The sequence below is a fragment of the Sorghum bicolor genome, chromosome 2, assembly GCF_000003195.3.
Source record: "Sorghum bicolor cultivar BTx623 chromosome 2, Sorghum_bicolor_NCBIv3, whole genome shotgun sequence".
Taxonomy (NCBI): Eukaryota; Viridiplantae; Streptophyta; class Magnoliopsida; order Poales; family Poaceae; genus Sorghum; species Sorghum bicolor.
In genome coordinates this window covers 52590652-52612934 of record NC_012871.2, presented here as the reverse complement: position 1 = coordinate 52612934, position 22283 = coordinate 52590652, and the positions used below count along the sequence as shown (strand labels likewise).

Genomic DNA, 22283 nt, shown 5'->3' with positions numbered 1-22283 from the left:
CTCCCTAAACGGATTCAAATGAAAAGGTTGTCAACTATAAAGTTATTATATAACTTTTCAAGTGCCCGGCAGGATGGAGCACCTAGCGATCGAGGGCTTCTCTTATACCGGGACTCAGCCAATGCTAGGGTAGGGTGGGCTAGAGCCCCCCTACGACTGGCGTGTATGTAGAGCTTCTTGAAGCCCCTCAAGAAAATTCCACGTATCTATGTATAGAATAGGAAGGGCTGACATATTTTGGACCTAATTTATACGATCTTTTATCTTCTAAATTCATAACTTAGAGATCCATATATATTTGATTAATCAATTTTATCTATTTCTATAGATTGCTACTTCGGATGAATAAAGTGTGTCAACATCAGGTGCCGTTTATTAGCTTCGTAAATCGTAGTTGGACCTTTCCGTATGAGTGAACTGCATCTTTTATTTTTTTCATGATGTATTTTATGAATTTTATTATTAATCGACGTTTTCAATATAAGACATTTAAGCTATTATATATTTGTCTATTGTGAGTGGTCATAGTAAAGCTAAGTCGCCGGACTTTTGTTCAGCCTCTTCTAAATTTTTTTCTGGCTTCATCTCGTCCCTACTCTTATATATTTGGCACTTAAGCTTGGCAGGCAGGCCGCAGGCACAGCACAACAGGCGCTAGGTAGGTGGCCGCTTAGCGATGGCCAGCGTCGGCAAGGAGGATCCTCCATTGACGCAGGCGGAGAACGAAGAGTTCCTCCGCATCCTCAGGGACGTCAGACAACGGTGCAGTCGTCGTCGACTGTCTCCATGATTTGATTATTAGCTTCTCCATCGATTTCTCTCATGATTCATGGGCATGCATGTACGCACGCACGCAGGATGAGGCATGAAGCGCCGCCGCCGGAGAAGGTGGAGGTGGTGTTCGACGGCCTGAGTGTGGAAGCCGAGGAGCGCGCCGCCGGCCGCCGGGCGCTGCCCACGCTGCCCAACGCTTTCCTAAACGGCGCTCAGGTATACTACTCCTATCTACTCCCTCTGTCACTGAAGAATGTAATTATTGTTTTTCAAGGAGTCAATCAAATAGTACATCTATGCACGGTGTTTCTCTTTAAAAAATATATACTTTGCATTTCACTGACCAATATATTAATATAGTACTATTTATTATAAATTTAATCAAATTCAAACTAGTTTGACCGGTACGTTTCTCATAATTGCATTATTCTATGCACTGAGGGGGTACAATACACGTATGCCTGGTGTTTCTCTTAAAAAATGTTCTTGCATTTCACTGATGCTAGCCCTCTGTCAGTGCAGTAAATCGTTGACACATAATAAATGAAGCATGTCGCAAAGCTTCAATTCCTAGACTCGTTTCAAGTAAAAATTTTTAAACTTCGAACGAATTTTTAGAAAAAAGTGCTAAGATTTATAGCACCAAATTAGTACACCCTCCGTATCATTAAAAACGATGTCCTGGCTCCTAACACAACGTTGCACTAACAGTTTGAGCTAATGAATGTTCTCGTATAGCATGCACCTACAATCATATTTAATAGGGGCAGATAAGGAAAATTCTACGCTAATTGACCACTCCTTGGTATGCTAAATGTTGTCCTGAACGTCATTTTTATCAGTATAGAGAGAGTACTATTAGAATTATCATAGAATGTATTTTCATAAAATACTTATTTTATGTCATAGATATTGATGCTCTTTTCTATAAAGTTCTATAAAGTTTGTCAAACTTAAAAAAATTTGACTAACATGAATTCTAGAATTGAAGCTTCTAGGAACAGAGTATACACATATGCATGACAGCTCTAGCTAGGAATGTATTAGCTTCTTTAATTGTTTTACAAAATATAGTGCATTCAAGTATTTAAAATGTCCTAAAATATAATACAATCCAAAGGATAAAAACTAATTTTACATTAAATATTTTTCATTTATCAACCAATCACCATTAATCATGTTGATGATAACATAATTTTTTAGAGAAAGGATAGTTAATTTGTTTCATCTACCAACATGTAGAATCATGCCAATTATTATAAGGTTCGGCCCATAGGCCAGCACACGAGCTGTAAAGTACTCCATCTTACATGACCCACACAAGAGAACAAAGTAAACTTTTTGAGTAAATAAGACCAATAGACCTATTTGACAACCACCCATTAGAAGCAAAGAAATGCAAGACCGACGTCTCTAGATGCTGCATTGCAAGGATCATCTAGTCCCCTTGACCATCACATCACTACAGTCTTGCTCATTGGCGAAGCCAGTGGGTTCTCCTAAAAAGAACCTAAAAAAATTTTAATTTACATTTATCAAAAACCACCTTGTTTCTCGTTATCCAAACTACCCAACACAAAGCTAATGCTGGAGTCAGCAATAATGAATTATGTGTCTTTTATGTTCTCTTGTTAATTTATCTTATTAAAATTTCTAACATGCACTTTATTATAGGACACAGGGGAGTATACTTGTACTATGAGCAAAACTAATAAAGGCTACTATATTTGTCCTTTGTAGGCTATAGTAGGTTCTTTGAACATGTGTGCTGCCAAAACAAAGACATTCAAGATCATAAATGAAGTGAGCGGGATAATAAGACCATCTAGGTAATTTTACGATCCACTACCACAGACATTTACTTTCCAAACAATCTCTTTGTCCTGAGTAAAAACTTTTTTTAGTTTGACTAAATTTTACTTTTTTTAGTTTGACTAAATTTATAAAAAAGAATACCAAAATTTATGATATCAAATTATTATCATTAAATACATATATAAATTCCATCAAATATAATAAAAGTTTGACTTAAAACAACTCTAATAATTGATTTATTCAAGGGTTGATGAAGTATAATCTTTTGATTGCCGAGCTCAACAATCCATCATGCATCCTTTGTAGATTTTATCTAACTTATAGTAGGCCAGTCTCAATGCATATTTCATGGGAGTGTCGTGCACATTAAATAGGATGCAACATAGCAAAATTGCTGACTTGGCAGGGTCATTAAATGAAGGAGTTTCATCAGATGAGAGAGGAGTTTCATCCCCATAAAACCCATGTGGCTCGGTTATCTAGTTTATAGTCTTGATAACTGTGCCATAAAATTATGCATTGAGACTGATCTATGTGGTAAAAGTGTACTCCACACTACTATTGAAAAAACTTTCTAGAGGCGGCTGAGCCAACTGTCCATAGAAATTGATTTTTTTAGTAGTGCCAGACTGCCAGTATCCTTTTATTCTGTCATTAGTTACCATGCATGCATGTAATTAAATAACAAATTAAATAAGTCAGCAACAGTGTAATTTCGTTTTCCTGTTGTTCGTCCAGAATGACACTTGTTCTTGGAGCACCTGGTTCAGGAAAGACGACTTTCTTAAGAGCACTGGCGGGAAAATTAGATTCTTCTCTCAAGGTACTGCTTCGAATATAATTGCAACAGTAACTCCAGTCCTGCAGAAAACTCAGTGTAATAAATCGTAGAACTGAATTGTGCGTGCGATTTCTTGCTGATAGTTGCATGGAAAGGTCTTGTTCAACGGAAAAACAAGCTCTTGTACACCGCATTACCTCTGTGCTTATGTCAGCCAACATGATCTCCATCACGCTGAGATGACAGTAAGAGAGACGATCGACTTCTCCTCGAACCTTCTTGGAACAAACAATGAATTCGGTACGAGAGATCGCTTTATTTCTTGTATTCCTTTTTCTTTTGTTTAAACAAAGGTTATTGTATTCCTTTTGGTGAAAGTGGAAAACAAAATTGAATAAACTTTTTCTAAGGCCACAAGCATTATTTTTTACCAAATATACAGTGAAGTCCAAACAATCCTTGTTGCTTTGTGGTCTTCACATATTCTGCTTCTAATAAATATTGCTACATTTACAGCCCAAATCACCACCCCCAACGCCAAATTAAGGTGGTCTATTTTTTTTTTACAGGAACAGTAGGGGAATCCCCTATCTATATTTTTTGTATTTCAATTAAATGAAAGAATAGACTGTTAGGCCTTGTTTAGATGCAATTAATCAGAAAAATTACAAGGCCTACAGGCCCAACAGGAAAAAAAGCTAAGTATCAAAGGGAGCTATCTCTCCAGAGGGTTAGGCCTTGTTTAGATGCAAAAAGTGTCGAGGATGTCAATAGGGGGTATCCCAATCGATACTCATAACGGAAGGATTCGCGAACAAATCGAGCCCCTAACTCGACGCTCTGACCTAAACACGTGATCGCCAGGGTTCTATGTCGACCATGACCTCGAACACGGAAGCAAGGTCCGGCGAATCAGCGGGGGCTCGACAAACTGTGACTGTCGAGTACGGAAAGTGGCTCGAGCGAATCGATGGGTCTCGAGCGCAAAAGCGCTTCCCGCCGCCTGTCGCGGGTATGGAAGCTAGGGCATTTAATGCGTCTGCCATGCTCCCACCTAACCCGACAGTCACGAGAAACATGATAGGGAACAAGCACCCGTCAAATCTCCACTTTCTCCAGCTTTATCCCCTGAGATGGATAAAAGTACGACCCGACACGGTGTAGCAGACGTGATATCCCATCGCGATGTCCCTTGAGGCACCCGAAGTCAGCGCTTCCACGCAATAAGGCCGCTCAAGCGCCCGACCCTCGAGCAAGCGCATCCCTTCTCCGGGAAGGATCAGACGGTGAAAGTCAGCTCTCCAACAACCCCAGACGTGACCACTGCAGCAACGTACAGGCATGCTTATGCCTGAGCCAATCCAAGACGATGTACAGGGGCAGGATCCAGAAGCGTACGCGCCATCATCACCGAAGTACGCTGTAACAAGACGGCTCGAGGCCACGCCGGTACGAAGGCCTCGAGTTAGTCAGTGCACCATACCCCTATCGAGGCTTATTCTAATGCCTATACCTTGTAACCTAGGTCTCCCCTTGGGACTATAAAAGGGGACACTGAGGGCAACATTCAAGGGAGACGACTGGTAGAATACGATCCTTTCACCACTACCGGTCCAGACTTAGAATCCTTGGCCACACCAGCCTGTATTCACCCCTGTACAAGCACTTAGGTGCAAGATAATACAAAATCTTCTCCCCCGCTGGATTCTCCTAATTTCTGTTTGCAGGATAAATCACTGTGTCATTCTTGCATCACCATCCGGAAGAGGGAGCACACACACAAATTGACTCGTTGGTGTTACCCCCTGGGGTCAAAACACCGACAGTTGGCGTGCTAGGTAGGGGTCCTGCGTGTTTCCACCGATTTCCCATCTCCTTCCGGATGGCCACTCTCGTCTCGCCAATCCCACGCTCCACGGTGATTTGGTTTGGGAGCCACGATTTCATGTCCACCGGCTTCGGCTACGACATGATCTTGCTCTCAATCAAAGGACCGGAAGGGGCTCGTATCATGCCCACGCAATCGAAGGCTCTGAGGTGGCCCCACCACCACGCTTCCCCACCTAAGAGGAGACGTGGGCAGCATCGCCACTGTGTCACCGCTGCCGCGCGGTCACCACCTCGTGCGAGGCGGGCAGCGGTGCCGGAGGCAATGGCCCCACGCGCCGAGGCCACAGATACGACGACCCGGTGTCAGGACAGCCACATGACGGTGTCGGGCGGTGGCGTGCCTTGTGCACCCTCACCCCCGTCGGTGCTGCTACCGCACGGTCTGTTCGCCGCTTGGCAGACACACCTGTTTGGCTTAGATAACGTCGCGGCGTCACTCGCCAAGACCATATGTCCGGGCGCCAAGACGTATGTGGAGCGACCACTAGTCCTCCCAAGCGACGCTGAGGCACGGCGGCCAGCTCAGCAAGCGGCTGAGCAATTGGATTTTTCCTAGGTACGAGGGCTTCGACGCCTAGGACCCGGACGGTACACCATCACCTCACTCAGGCAGCAGTTGGCGGAGGAAGGGCGCGGGTGTTTCTACACCACCGAGCCAGACCCCGACTCCGAATCTGACAGTTACGACCCTACGAGGGAGTGCTTCAACATCGACGAGGACGTGGCTTCCACGGACGACACGCAAGACGCCGCCGCCGATGGTCGAGCCCTCGTTGCGAGAGAAGACCCCAGGACACCTGGGAATGACGGACAGGTCAACCTCCCACCCTAGGATGACAAAGCCGCGCAACTAGCGCAACTGCAAGAACTCAAGGCCAAGCTTGATGAGAATCGCGAGCGTCTCACCCAACTCGAGCGGGCTCTCGAGCGAGACCAACCACACCCGCACGGCGGGGGAGCCGCGGTCGCGCTCGAGAGGTGTACCAACAAATCGTCGGGGACGAGGAGCCAGAGCCACTCGTCAGTCGCTTCCCCCGAGCAGGACAAAACATCATGGCAGCGACCATGCTGCTACGTAACATGCCTGAGCCTTCAAACTCCTAGGCACGGCGCATTCGAGACGAGGTACAGTGTCTACTCCACGTGGCAGCAGCATAACAAGCCGAGAGCTCAGCCTCTCGACGTCAAGGTGCAGCCACAGAAAGACACGTCGAGCCAGCCCGAAACGAGAGGGAGGCGTCGGTGCATCAGGAACCACCCCCTCAAGAAAGGAAAGCAATACCCGTCTAGGAGCGCCTCGTCGACAATCAAGGGCAGCACGACGCTCGACAGGACATCAACGAGCATCGCCGCTGCCGACATGGGGATGCAGAGGAACGTGGCTACAACGCTCACCGCGGTGGGCGTTACGACAGCGACGAAGACCGAATGGTGCCGGAACCGCCGGGCCCTCGAGTCTTCAGCAGAGTAATTCGCAGCACACCGCTGCCAAGCCCGATTCGACCCCCAACCAGCATCGCCAAGTACAATGGTGAAACCAAGCCAGAGTTGTGGCTGGCAGACATCCGGCTGGCATGCTAGTTGGGAGGAGTTCGAGGGGATGATCGAGCTATCATCCACCAGCTGCCGCTCTTCCTCTCCGATACCGCTCGCAGGTGGCTCCAGGAGCTCCCCGCCAACCAGATCCACGACTGGACGGACTTGGTCTGGGTGTTTGAAGGGAACTTCATGGGGACCTACATACGCCCCAGCAATTCATGGGACCTCAGTAAGTGCAAACAGAAATTAGGAGAATCCCTTCGAGAGTACTTCAAGCAGCGCACCTTCAAAGAAATTAGGGAACTTCAAGCAGCGCACCGAGCTCCCACACATCCCCGACCACGACGTCATCTTAGCCTTCGTCTTGGGCACCATATGCAAGGATTTGGTGTGAGAGTTAGGTCGAAACCGACCGCAAACCGTCGATGAGCTGATGGATGTAGTGGCAAAATATGCCGCTAGCAAGGAGGCGGTCGGCGCTTTCTTCAACCATGAGGACGGCAAGGGGAAAGCACTGGTGGACAATGACGAGGGCCCCAGCAGAGGGTCCAAGAAGAGCAAGAAGAAGAAAAAAACACGACCGATCAAGCGGGAGGCAATCGACGATGATTTCGTCACCGCCGTCGAGCGTAAAAAGCCTCGAGGCCCCCCAGAGGGGGGCATCTTCGACAAAATGCTCAAGGAGCCCTGCCCTTACCACAAGGGAGGGGCCAATCACAAGCTTGAAGATTGTCCCATGTTGAAAAAGTACTTCGATAGCCTGGGGTTGAAGAAGGACGACCAGAGGAAAGACAAGAGCGATGACAAGGGGGGAAACAAAGAAGATGAAGGGTTCCCTACCGTCCACGACTACTACATGATCTACGGTGGGCCCTCGACGCAGCTCACCACGAGACAGCATAAGAGGGAACACCGCCAGGTCTTCGCGGCAAGGATGGCAATGCCTCAGTTCCTCAACTGGTCGAGCACCCCCATCACCTTCGATCATGATGACCACCCCGACAGGGTGGTCGCACCTGGCATCTACACGCTCGTCGTCGACCCCATCATCGTCAACACCCGACTCTTGAAGATATTGATGGACGGCGGTAGCACCCTCAACATCATCTACCTCGAGACCCTCGATCTCCTAGGCATCGAGAGGACGCAGCTCCAACCCAGCGCAGGCGGATTCCATGGCGTTGTGCCAGAAAAGAAGGCATTGCCGGTGGGTTGAATCGACCTACCGGTCTGTTTTGGCACAACGGCTAATTTCAGGAAAGAAACCCTCACTTTCGAAGTGGTGGGTTTTCGAGGCACTTACCACGCCATCATCGGACGACCGGGATACGCCAAGTTCATGGTGATCCCCAACTACACTTACCTGAAGCTGAAGATACCCGGGCCCAAGGGGGTCATCACCGTCAGCTCCTCATACGAGCACACATACGAATGTGATGTCAAATGCGTCGAGTATGGGGAAGCTGTCGAGAGCTCCGTCGAGCTCGCCTCGAGGCTTGAGGCTCTCACCGCTGAGGCACCGGAGCCTAAGCGCCATGCGGGCAGCTTCGAGCCGGCAGAGGGCATGAAGAAAATCCCGCTCGACCCTAGCAGTTTCGACGATAAGGTGCTGACGATCAGCACCGACCTCGATCCCAAATACGAAGCCGTGCTCGTCGACTTTCTCCATGCAAATGCCGACATGTTTGTATGGAGTCCCTCGGATAAGCCTGGCATACCAAGGGAAGTCGCCGAGCACTCCTTGGAGATTCGAGCCGGTTCCAAGCCCGTGAAGCAACGCTTGCACCGCTTCAACAAGGAGAAGCGTAAGATCATTGGCGAGGAAATCCACAAGCTTTTGACGTCTGGATTCATCAAGGACGTTTATCATCCTGACTGGTTAGCAAACCCTATATTAGTTAAGAAAAAGAATGTGAAAATGAGAATGTGCGTCGATTATACTAGTTTGAATAAAGCATGTCCAAAAGTTCATTTTCCTTTACCACACATCGATCAAATTGTCGATTCTACCACGGGATGTGAGACCCTTTCGTTCCTTGATGCTTATTCCGGTTACCATCAAATAAAGATGAAAGAGTCCGACCAGCTCGCGACATCTTTCATCACGTGTTTTGGGATGTATTGTTACATGACCATGCCCTTTCGGCTTTGAAACGCTAGAGCGACGTACCAGCGATGCATGCTTCATGTATTCGGTGGGCACATAGGGCCGACAGTCATGGCGTATGTCGACGACATCATCATCAAATCAAAAAGGCAAGGCGACCTGATCCAGGACGTCGAGATTGCCTTTAGCTTTTTGCACGTGAATAAAATCAAGCTCAATCCCGAGCAATGTGTCTTTGGCATACCTCAAGGTATGCTCCTAGGGTACATCGTCTCCCAACGTGGCATCGAGGCTAACCACGAAAAAGTCTCGGCCGTTGCCAGGATGGGGCCGATTCGAGACGTTAAGGGCGTGCAGAAAGTTACGGGCTGGCTAGCGGCACTGAGCCGTTTCATTTCAAGGCTAGGAGAAAAGGCATTGCCATTGTACCGGCTCCTCAAGAAAGCCGAGTGCTTCACCTAGACTATCGAGGCCGAGGAAGCCCTTGACAATCTAAAAAGGGCACTAACCACTGCTCCGATCCTGGTGCCTCCTCGACCCGCAGAACCTCTGCTCCTATACGTCGCAGCCACGACCCAGGTCGTTAGCGTGGCCGTAGTAGTCGAGAGACTAGAAGAAGGGCACGTGCTACCAGTTTAGCGACTGGTCTACTTCATCAGCGAGGTGCTCTCAGACACAAAGGTACGATACCCCCAGGTTCAAATTTTGATTTATGTTGTAATCCTCGCTCGACGCAAGCTGCAGCATTATTTTCTCGGTCACCCGATCACGGTGGTCTTGTCCTTCCTATTAGGCGAGATCATCTAGAACCGAGAGACCACTGGGAGGACCGCCAAGTGGTCGGTCGAGCTCATTTGTGAAACCCTCTCCTATGCCCCTCGCAAAGCCATCAAGTCTCAAGCACTAGCAGATTTTGTCACTGAATGGACAGACACCCAAGTCCCCCTAGCTCAGGTTCAAGCGGAACTGTGGACGATGAACTTCGATGGATCCCTCATGAAGACAGGAGCTGGGGCAGGCCTGCTGCTCATCTCACCTCTCAGCGTCCACATGAGGTATGTCATCAGAATACACTTCGCCGCGTCTAACAACGTTGCAGAATACGAAGCCCTCGTCAACGGGCTAAAGATCGCCATCGAGCTAGGGGTTCGACGCCTCGATATTCATGGCAACTCTTAGCTGGTCATCGACCTGGTCATGAAAGCCTCGAGCTGCCATGACCCAAAGATGGAGGTTTACTGCAAGGAAGTGCGCAAGCTTGAGGACAATTTCCACGGCATCGAGCTCATTCACATCGCACGACGATACAATGAAGCGGCCGACGAGCTCGCCAAGATTGCGTCCACACGAGGCACTGTCCTGCCAAATGCATTTTCAAGGGACATGCACGGGCCATGTGTCGATCTAGGCATGGGGGATAGCGCCGAGACTTCCGCTCCCGAGCCTACCGACACAATCGAGGCCCTATTAACAGCGGCAGAAGCAATGGCAGTCGAGCAAACCTCTCAGCATCTCGGTCGACCGTTCGACTGGCGCACACCTTTCCTCGATTACCTGATCCAGTTGAATTGCCAGAAGACCGAGCTGAGGTCCACCGTATCACTCGACGGGCCAAATCGTACGTGATCTACGGCGAAAGCAAAGAACTATACCGACGAAGCCCAACAGGGATCCTGCAGCGCTGCATCACCATAGAAGAAGGTTGAAGGCTCCTCGAAGACCTACACTCGGGGGCTTGTGGCCACCATGCGGCTCCTAGGACCCTTGTGGGAAATGCCTTCCGATAAGGCTTCTACTGGCCAACGGCCGTTGTTGACGCCATCGAGATCGTTCGCTCATGCCATGGGTGCCAATTCTACGCCAAGCAAACCCACCTCCCCGCCCACGCTCTACGAATGATCCCCATCACTTGGCCATTCGCAGTATGGGGCCTCGATCTCGTGGGTCCTCTCCAAAGGGCAGCAGGTGGATACACACATTTGCTGGTAGCCATCGACAAGTTCTCCAAATGGATCGAGGCTCAACCCATCACAAATATTCACTCTGAACAGGCTGTCCTCTTCTTCACCGACATCATCCACTGGTTCAGGATACCCAACGTCATTATCACCGACAATGGCACGCAATTCACTGGCAAAAAGTTCTTGGACTTCTGTGACCGGCATCACATCCGTGTGAACTGGTCCGCAGTAGCTCACCCTCGAACTAACAGCCAGGTCGAATGAGCCAACGACATTATCTTGCAAGGGCTCAAACCTAGAATATATAACCAGTTGAAAAAGTTCAGCAAGAAGTGGGTCGAGGAGCTCTCATCGGTCCTATGGAGCTAGAGAACAACACCAAGCAGAGCCACAAAGTATACCCCGTTCTTCATGTTCTACGGCTCCGAGGCTGTGCTCCCAATAGATCTCGAGTACGGGTCACCTTGACTCAAAGCCTACAACGAGCAAACAAATAAGGAGACTCGAGAGAACGCGGTCGACCAACTCAAAGAAGCTCGAGCCATGGCCCTCCTCAACTCGGCAAGATACCAGCAGAAGCTCCTACGCTACCACGACAAACATGTGCGCAAATGAGATCTAAACATGGGCGACCTCGTCTTGCGTTGATGATAAAGCAACCAAGGACGCCACAAGCTAACTCCACCCTGGGAAGGCACATACATGGTGGCCGAGGTTTTGAAGCCAGGGACGTACAAGCTAGCAGACGAAAAGGGGGCAATCTTCACCAACGCATGGAACATCGAATAGCTACATTGCTTCTACCCTTAGAGCTTCGAAGCATCTACATTTTCATGCACGCCTTGTACCAAAACCCTGAGAATGAATGTGTGAATAAATGGAAGTACCTTTTTAAGTAATATACGCTCATTAACGGTTAAACCTCAACGCTAGGAGGAAGTATCGACCATAACTCATTATAGTCGACACTCCCTCGGGGGCTAGCAGGGGGACCCCCCTATAGGCTTTTAAAAAACTGAACGATCTCTTCAAAAGCCTTAACGATACATTCTTTTTTGTCAAAACCTAAGGGAACGTCACACGGTCAAATAGTAAAGGCGCCTCGAACCCCTTAAGGGCCGGGGGAAGACGAGCCTAAGAACCCCTACGCCTCCGGGCTATGGTAACTCTACTCACTCCCTCACCCTCGAGGCAATCAAGGACGTCCTAACAAAAGATCAAGCGAGGAACACAAACTTAGGAAACCAAAGAAACTTAGGCAACAAAGGAAACTCGAGCATAAAAATAAACAAATATACATGAAAACCATAAGTCTTAAGGCCACTCGAGCCGCAACATTTAATCGAGACAAGTACTAAAGATATTACAATGGGTCTAGATACCCAGATTAAGCTCGTAGGCCCTCATTTCCGCCTTTAGTCTTCCACGCTCGCACCGGTCTCGGGGGGTAGCACCTCTGGTTCGAACAGCTTCGCCAGCCTTCTGCTAGGAGCTTCCGCGTCATCGATCAAGGCATGAAGCCTCTCCTCATTCTCGGTGTCAGTCTTGGAGATGTCGGTGATGAAACCATGGGACACCACCTCCATATCGTATGAGAAGCCCGAGCAGACAACCGCCATCGCCCGCCTCACCCCGGTATGAAGTGCATCCCGCACCTGGTCCCTCAGTGTGGCACCCAGGTAGCACAACTGATTGACCAGAGCGTCGCCTTGACCCGCCTCCCTCGACTCATCTGTAGGCTCGAGCTCCTAGGATGTCGAGAGACCGTTTATCGCGGTCCTTAGTCGATCGGTTAGGGTGACCTCCCCCTCGAGCTGAGCCTTAGAAGGTCGGGCATCGACTTGGACAGCCAATAGATGATCCTTAAGACCTTCAAAGATCGAGATAGGAGAGTTAGACAACGCGAAAGAAAGAAAGAACCCAGCAAAAGAAGCATGAGTGCACGAAAAACTTACTACGAATCTTTTCCTCGAGGGTCATGTTTTCACCAACTAAGTCGGTGTTGGCCCTCTCAATCTCCTTATAAGAGCGAGCCAGATCCGTGTTTTTGACCCGCAGGTCCTCGATCATCTTACCAAACTGTAAGATGGCTTCTTCCTTTTCACCACGCAGCATCCTCTTCAGACGATCAACGTCGTCAGAAAGGCCACGAGAGCGGATCTGCTCTACCTCAAGGTCCTCGCACGCTTTCTTCTCAGCCTCCACTGCAGCGCCTTGAGTGATTTCGCTTGTCATAAGTTCCTCCTTTATTCTGCGATAGGCGTTCCAGGCGGCGACGAGATCTGACTCGACAAGGCTCTTCTCCTTGTCCAGCTCAGCGGTCGCGCCCTTATACCACGCTGCCTCCTCTTGTGCTTTGGTAGCCACCTCTTCAGCCGAGATGTCCCGCTCCCTCGACTACGTGGCTTGCTCCTTTGCCTTCTCCGAGGCCTCCTGAGTGACTCGGGCATCCCCCTCCGCCTGGGAGACCTTGCTGTCCATACTGGACAGAGCCTTCCGAGCCTCGATTAGAGCGGCCTCCCTCTCCTTCTCCACCAAAGCCGCCGTAAGATCCTTGTAAGCCTGGACGAGTTTCTCTTGTGACTCAAGGAGTTGATCCTTAAGAAGAGGCAGCTGCTCCCGACCGCCTCTCGTCGCATGAATAAAGCCTGACTTTAGGCGGGAGGTCTCTTTCAAATCCTACAGCAGATTACAAAGCAGTAAGAACGCAAGCCTAGCAGAAGCTCCCAAGTAACAATGGTCCAAAGGTACTTACAAAGAAAGCCCTGCCAAGCCCGTTGTTGACGATGTCAGACATAAGGCCCACGATGTGCTTCATCCAGAGACGAAGCTCCTCGAGGTGCTCCCACTTCTCCACCTCCTTCCGGTCATCTATCATGATATTGGGCTCTTTCGGACAAGTGGATGCTCGAAGGTGGATCCTCCCGGGGCCCCAGTTTTCCATCTCCTCCTCCGTGCACGCCTTGACGCCTCGGATGAGCTCCTGCACGATCTTGAGCGAGCCTCCGTGGCGCAGGAACAAATCGACGAGGGAAGGAAATTGCCCATCGTCATCCACCGACCTCCAAGTCCCGGCCACATCTGTGTCACCGCCAACAGAAGTCCCAGCCTCGTCTCCCCCGTCGGTGCTAAGATCCTCCCATGGTCGTCGGCCCCGAAGGAACCCGGGGGTGATCCCCTCGACACCATAGATCGTACCTTTGATCTCAGACTGAGGGTCCGCTGGTGTGCACATGGCACACGCAAGCGCCACGACACCATCATCCCGCCCAGGTTTGGCCGGGATGGAGGCTAGCCCCCCAGGATGGAGCCACGCGGGAGTCGGTGGACTGTAAACCGGCAGCTCCTCTTTCTCGGTTTTGAGCCCTTGCAGTGGTGGCAATGGATGATCTTGCGAACCCCACGGCAGCTGCTCGAGTAGCTCCTCCAACTGCTGTTGCCCCTGTTGCTGCTGCAGTTGAAGTTCCTGCAACTCCTCCTGACGGCGCTGCTCTAGTTGCTCCTCGAGCCGCTGTTGCCGCTATTGCTGCTGCCGCCGCTGCTCCCCCTCCTGCTGCTGTTGCTGCTCCTGCTACTGCTGCTGCTGTTACACCTGCACCTCTTGCGGATGCTGTAATTGCCCCTGCAGGCTGTGTTGTTCTTCTTTGTCTTCTTCTTTCCTCCGCTCCTCCTCATCCTTCTTCCTCTTCTCCTCGACGGAGTGAAGCCCGATAGGCCATGGCGTCTGTCCCTCAACCTGAAGAGTCTCGACCCCCTTGTCCGTGGCATGAGTGTCTGTCAAGCGCGGGCCATCACCAGACTCATCACTGATAGTGATAGGGTCACCCATTTCCCCTGACTTGGGTGGCTCGGGGGCTCCCTCCTGGCCATGGGGACGAGGCGTCTCGCCCTGTCTGGGAGATGGCAGGACAATTCTATAGTCACCACCCTCCTTTGACGGGTGAGGCGGGGTCTGGTCATCACCAGCGAACGGTGGAGGGTCGAGAGAACCTGCATACGCCCCAAAGTGACATGTCAGCAATCAAAGACACTCATCGCTAAATAAAGCTAACTCTAGAACCTCAAAAAGAGGAGCAAGTCCATTACCCGAGGCCTTGGAGCTTGCCCCCGCTTTGAGCCTCTTAACCATCGAGGGCTGGGCCTGCTCCAACAGCCTCTTCAGCCTAAACAAAAAAGAGATAGCTTAGAGGGGCGGAAACTGATGGACGATCAAAATAACAAAGACAAAGCCACACGTGCAAATCTTACCCTACAGGAAGGACGACCCTCCTACCGGTACCTCAACCAGCGGGCCTCGAGCCGCCCTGCGTTGTGGCCCCTGGCTTCTCCTGGGTAGGCGCGAGCCTCGGCTCCATGCTTCCTGCCTGGCGAACGCTAGGACTAGCGCTCCTACGGTGTCCTTCCCTCTGGCTCGAAGCCGCCACGGCAGCACGGCCACGAGTCAACGGCCCCGTCGCCAAGGTCTTGACCCTATGGTCCAGGCCGGGCGCCAGAAGAGGTTGGGGCGGAGGAACGGAACAACCTTGCACGAGAGCAGGGGGTGTCAGCACGTGAGCGGCGCAGCGACGCCTCCTTTTGCCACCTGTCACAAGGTCCACCTAGTGGCCCCTTGGAACCCCCGTGTGCGATGTATTGATGTCAGCTCACGGCGGGCCTTCTAGGATCTTGTCGAGGCAAGCTGCCATCCCCTCGGAGTCATTGTTGTCATCGTCACCATCATTTCCATCGTCCTCGTTAGAAGAGTCCTCCTCAAACTCCCCCTCACGCCTTGACTTGGCTCGGTGTTTCTCGAGCACTTGCCGCTCGAGGTTCTTCTTCTTTTCCTTTATCTTCTCAATGTCCTTCGTGGACTTTTGCTTCTCCGCAGACGCATGCCTTTTTTCGCGATCGACGTCGTCTTCCTTCACCAAAGGCTTCGAGGACCGGGCGTCGATCGACCCCTGTCAGAGTAAAAGATCGAGAAAAAGCAACACGACCTACCACGAGAATCGAGTAACGACAGCGAAAAGAACTTTCCAAGTCATGATAGCCTTCCTCAGGCTTCATGGGGAAGCTGTTGACCTGCTCAAGCTGGAAGTCACCAGCGACAGCCGCCCTGACCCTAGCAGCAACTTCCTCGTCCGCGGGCGCCTCATCGGACATCCGGCATGCCTCGAGGTCCCGAGACGAGACACCGAGGCCCATCTCATCCATCCTCAGCGGTCGAGACATCAACGGTAGTACCCGTCGATGGTGGACCGCCGAGAGAACGAGTGCGGCGGTCAGACCTTCCTCGCGCAGCGTCTTCATGGTGTCGAGGAGGGGGCGAAGTCCAGACTGGAGGGTCTTAACGACGCCATAATTCTAGTTCTCCAGGCACTTTGAGATCAAGCGCCCGATATAGACGGGGAAGAGGTCGTCGTCATTACAGAGGTAGAACCATTGGGAGTCCCATTGGGCGTGGTTCGACGTCAGCCCGATCGGGATGTATTCTTGAGGCTCCTCCGCTTGGCCCGTCTTCTACACCAGATTGAGGCAGCCGGCCCGCACCGGCTTCCTCACCCCTGTGGCCCCAGCGAGAGCTCGAAAGAGCTCACCTCGGTAGGGGTGGAGCCACAGGTCCTAGTGTGGCATCACCCTAGGTAGCCCTCACACACCGCGGCAAAGATCGTCGCGACAGTGATGGCGTTCGGTGAGAAGTGTTGGAGCTCCAGGTCGTAGTGGTGGCAGAGCGCCCTCATGAAGCGGCTTGGGGAGAGCCGGGGCCATGACGATGGAACTTGGTAAAGGAGACAACATACCCCTTTGGCGGTTTTGGCTCCCGGTGGTCCACCGATGGTGTGATCCATTTAGGCCACGACATGGAAGTACGGGGGCGTAGGAGCCCCTCCTTCTCCAGGTCCCTCAATCAGTGCTCTGTCATGGACGACGGGCGCCAGTCATCGGGGGCGACGAGTCTCACGGGCATCCTGGCGGAAGAAGAAAGGCGGCTCTACTGGTCTTGTTCGCTCGAGGGTGCGTTGTGCTTCAAGAAGACAAGGAGAGCAAAGGCGAGAGCAATGGCGGAAGGCGGAAGGGACAGCAGCCATGGGGCCCAGCGATATTTATAGACACCCGATCCCAACGGGTAGATCCGACAAACGTGGTAACTCCCTTAGTAAATGTGTCGCCTAACGGTCTTTTTTCTCCCCCTGATAGGACGCTACGGATTCCGTGATGGCACATAGCCACAATGGCTCCCTCCTAAAAAGGCGCGCCCAACGGGCAAGAAAACAAACCGCCACGACTCTTCCTTCCACTGCAAGGTAAGATAGGCGCCCGCCGCCATAAGAACCTCGAGGGAGCGCAGACCGGCTCACCAGACGGGTTCGACGGTCGCCCTCGAGTACCAGTGTCAGGGACGCCTAGCGAAGGGTCAAAAAACGAGGCCGAGGATTCACTAGGAGTATCCAATGTAGGGGCAAGAAGGTCTAGAGGAATCCCCATGGAGGGAGGCATCGAGCTGCTGGACTTTATCGAATAAGACCGGTATCCCAGACCACACTGGCCCCGCTTCAATGGGGACGCCTCCGGGCTGCAGCAACCCCCTTGAAAGGGGCAAGGGTCCTCACTTGGATCACCCGATAATAACTCATCCTAGATGATGGCCCTCACTCCACTGGGAATACACCATGATTCCAGCCCTGAAAAGGTAAGACCGGCCAATAAGGGTCGGAGGCTCCATTCTAGAACTAACGCCAATAAGGGGAGATCGGAAACGGTCCCGCATGAAAAAGCAGTATAGCCCTCGAAAGAGTCCAAAACTCCTCCAAGGGCTCGGGGGCTACCCCCGCGGGGGTCGCTCGCACGACCCCCACGGAGACTCGACCGTTAGAAGAGGCTCTACTTGAGCACAAGCGCTCAAGCAGAGACTCAGGGCTACTGCCGAGGATGTCAATAGGGGGTATCCCAATCGATACTCATAATGGAAGGATTCGTGAGCAAATCGAGACCCTAACTCGACGCTCTGACCTAAACACGTGATCGCCATGGTTCTATGTTGACCACGACCTCGAACACGGAAGCAAGGTCCTGCGAATCAGCGAGGGCTCGACAAACTGTGACCGTCGAGTATGGAAAGTGGCTCGAGCGAATCGATGGGTCTCGAGCGCAAAAGTGCCTCCAGCCGCCTGCCATGCTCCCACCTAACCCGACAGTCACGGGAAACGTGATAGGGAACAAGCACGCGTCAAATCTCCACTTTTTCCAGCTTTATCCCCTGAGATGGATAAAAGTACGACCCAGCACGGTGTAGCAGATGTGATATCCCATCGCGATGTCCCTCGAGGCACCTGTTGACACTTCTTAACGCAACCACCGGATATCGGCGACGGCGCCAGAAGTGCCCTGGTAGGGTAACTCTATTTACTATTGGATAATTCCGCAAGCGCACAGAATGTACCGCTGTAGCACTTCACCAAGGAGTATTCCAAGGTATCGTAATTTATATTTTCCCAAGGGAAAGCGGCTAAGTGTGTTTAACAAAAAGGGGAATGAGATTCCTTGAGTTATCTAGTATCAACTAGTGAATAAGGGTGGTAAATAATGAATAGGAAGGGTAGTGGTGAATCCAAGGTCCTATGCTAAAGGTAAATGGTAGAGTTAGCTAGGTGGGAGGACAACGAGTGAGTAAAGGACTCCTATGTATCTAACTTGACTTCTGTGACTTACTTTAATAGATAATTGCCTTAACTACGCTAGAGCCTTACTAACTGTGTGCGAGGGATAGCCGAGCTGGTAAGACGCTTAGAAGGTTTTTCACCTAACCCCTTACCGAAAGCGACTATTGGGCTTATGGACGCCTTACCTTTTAAGAACTAGCCTGTACGTGAGGAGAACCTAATGCCGCCCACGATCTGTCACCTACTAGGGAGTGCGCTCCTACTTTCCGTTCAAGCCAGCGGTAATCAAAGGTAATCTTAAGTATGAGCACCACGCTCACACTTGATCCTACAACGCTAACTAGTTGCAGCTAGCTAGAGCTCCTATACAAGATAGGACGATGATGCACACACAGGAGTGGTTACAGGTCACTAACTTCACTAAGACAACTATATTACTAAAGTAAATGCACAACAAGACTAAAAGACTTGCACTAAGTAAGAACTCAGTAAAGTAAAGTAAGAATAATATATTAATAAAAGGAAAGTCTTACAAAAGTAGAAAGGTACAAGAGCTATACCAGACTCTCCAGAAGACGACTCCGGAGACCCCGAGCTTCACTCGACTCTAACTCCCACTCTAGACTAACTACTACTCTACTTGTATGCTTGGAACTTGTAATGCACTTGGCCTTGGAATTGCACCCTTGAAATGAAGGATGGAGGCTGCCTTTTATAGAGGGAGATGGAGTAGGGGTTACTCCATCGCCACGTCATCGATCCGCGTGACATCTTCTCTCCACCCTTGGATCAAACCGACCTCACAACCGCCATTTGATCAACGGCAGGGGCAAATCAACATGTGGGACATGTGGGGAAGGTCGGTGGGAGGCCACCGACCCTAGAACCGCCTTTGATGTGGGGTCGGGCGACCCCACTTCTGGGCCTCTGGGCCCACCAGCAGTGTCCACAGGGGTCCCTTATGTCGGTGGACTAGGTGGCACACCTGGGTCCCACCAAAGAGGGGTCGGGCGACCCCCTCCCTGTGGGCCCAGGGTGTCACCTGTTGTCCCCTCGATCTCCTCTTGATGATTCTGATGTTGGCTTTGTCAAATAATGTCTTGAATTTGTTGTTCCTGCATAAACAAGCTAAGAGTACAAGTGGAACTAGTTATGGATAAAATATGTTCATGTCATGTCGTTTCCCCTTGCAACCGAGGCATGTTGACGGTGTTTTGTATGTGGATTTCTATGGTATATCCACCGTCAACAGCACCCGAAGTCAGCGCTTTCACGCAATAAGGTCGCTCGAGCTCCTGGCCCTCGAGCAAGTGCATCCCTTCTCGATAGGGAGACGGGATGTAACCTAGGCCTTGAGTAAGTCTCCCTTGAATGTTGCCCTCAGTGTCACCTTTTATAGTCCTAAGGTGACACTGACGGCAACATTCAAGGGAGACGACTGGTAGAATACTATCCTTTCACCACTACCGGCTGAGACTTAGAATCCTTGGCCACACCAGCCTGTATTCACCCGTGTACAAGCACTTAGGTGCAAGATAATAGAAAATATTCTCCCCAGCTGGACGTAGGGCCTTCTCTTGCCCAAACCAGGATAAATCACTATGTCATTCTTGCATCACCATCCGAAAGAGGGAGCACAAACACAAATTCACTCATTGGTGTTACCCCCCGGGGTCAAAACACCGACAAAAAGATTTTGGATTTTGCTACTATAGCACTTTTGTTTGTTTGTGGCAAATATTGTCCAATTATAGACTAACTAGGATCAAAAGATTTATCTTGTGATTTACAGGTAAACTACGCAATTAGTTTTTATTTTTGTCTATATTAATGTTTCATGCATGATGTGTTGAAAGATTCGATGTGACGGGGAATCTTGAAAACTTTTTGGTTTTCGGGGTGAACTAAACAAGGCCTTAGTGAAGCCCGTCTCTTTTCATTGGCCTTGATGCACACTAGGTCTAACTCCTCTCTAAATCTTCTTCTCCAAAGTGACAGGTTACAATTTCCATTATCAAATATGATAGAATTTCTCATGGTCCATAGAACCCAGCAGCCCGTGATGACTAATTCCCTGAAGATGACATTTCCAAATTGTCTTCTAGCTTCTATCACCATGTCCAGAGGGGACAGGTTGAGATTCCAGTGAATTGAGATGGGGCTCCAGCAAGACTGAGTGAAAGAGCATACAAAGAATAGGTGAAAGCTGGTTTCCTCACAACCTGTGGAGCAGAGCAGACAGCCGTAGTCATCTAAATGCATATTTTTCCTTCTCAACAAGTTTCTTGTGCTAAGTCTGTCCCTAAGTAGCAACCAGAAGAAGAATTTATGTTTGCCAAGGTTGCTGGAGGACCAAAGCCAAGAGAAAAGGGGAGAAGCTTCCACATTCTGAATCAGAAGGCTATAAACTTTCTTGTTGCTGAATTTTCTATTGTTGCCAAGGAGGTTCTAGGGGTGAGTAACACTTTCATCCCATTCTCTGTCTAACTCAGATTCTAAAAGATCACTTAATTGTGTAGCAGCTTGTGTTGAGAGAGGTAGTCTGAAATTCACTTCCACTTCATTATCTAGAAAGAATCTGATGGAACATTTAGGTTTCTTGCTGAAAGAGAAGAGCTGAGGATACTTGTCTTTCAGAGCTAAAGGACTTCAGTTGCCTGACCAGAAGAGATCACTGTTTCCCCGATTAGGAGTGCACATTGTGAGTTTACTGAAGTTCCCAAATAGTTTTACAACCTCTTTCCACCAAAAGGAACAAACAGGACTCCTTGCTTGTGGGGTCGGGTTTGATTGTTGCTATATAGTTTGGACCATGTCAGCTTTACCCAGGGGAGGTTAGCATGATTGTAAAAGTTGTTTAAATGTTTCATCAATAAGGCATCATTATGTTTTTCAATGTCGATGATGCCCAGCCCTCCTTGGTTTTTGGGCTTGCAGGCTGTTACCCAGGCCACTAAATAGGAACCTTTTCTATTGATGTCACCCTTGCTCCAAAGGCAATGTTTTCTGTAAGTATCTATCTATTTGACAACCTGTGTTGGTAGCTTGAGGCTGCACATGTAGAAAGTGGGAAGTGCACTGAGGATAGAGTTAACCAGAATTAGCCTTCCATCATAAGACAATAACCTACTAAACCCAGAGAGTCTTCTTTCAATCCTATTAAGGAGGGGGTGAAGTCTTGTATAGTAGGTTTAGTTGTGCCCAAGGGTAACTCCAGATAGGTGAAAGACATAGTGCCCAGTTGACATCCAAAGGTCTATGCCAGGTGCTGAGCTTTGTTATTTGTCATGTTGATAGGGACTAGGAATGACTTGCTTAAGTTTACATGTAGACCACAAGAATCAGAGAAGGATCTAAGGAGGCCTTTTAGGTTGAAAAGTGTTCTGGCATTACCAGGTAAAACAAGCAAGGTGTCGTCGGCATATTGCAAAATAGGGAAGTCACCTCCAAAGTTATTAGAGATGGGATGGGTCAGGACCCCCATTAACCATGCCTTGTTAACAATACTCTGTAAGAGATCAGCAGCCAGAACAAAGAGAAGAGGGGATAGGGGGTCACCTTGTCTCACACCCCTTTTGCACTTGAAGACTTTACCAGGAATACCATTGAGCAGGATGGAGGAAGTGCCTGAACCGAGAATGTTTTCAATCCATTTGTCAAGAAAGCCTTTGTGTTTCATGACCTGGATGATGACTTGGTGCTCCAGTTTGTCGAAGGCTTTCTCAAAGTCCAATTTTAGAATGACAATTTCCTTTTTGGAGTGGTGATAGAGATGC

At 49.9% G+C, this 22283-nt stretch overlaps 1 protein-coding gene across 1 annotated transcript in view; it reads left to right on the top strand.

Moving 5' to 3' along the window:
- Positions 538–22283, top strand: part of LOC8071911 (ABC transporter G family member 45) — a 38093-nt gene continuing 16347 nt past the window's right edge. Inside the window, exons 1-5 of the mRNA XM_021453506.1 lie at positions 538–762; positions 858–990; positions 2515–2603; positions 3328–3412; positions 3514–3670. Coding sequence (XP_021309181.1) covers positions 677–762; positions 858–990; positions 2515–2603; positions 3328–3412; positions 3514–3670 — 550 coding nt within the window. The 5' untranslated portion in view covers positions 538–676. The remainder of the gene's footprint in view (positions 763–857; positions 991–2514; positions 2604–3327; positions 3413–3513; positions 3671–22283) is intronic.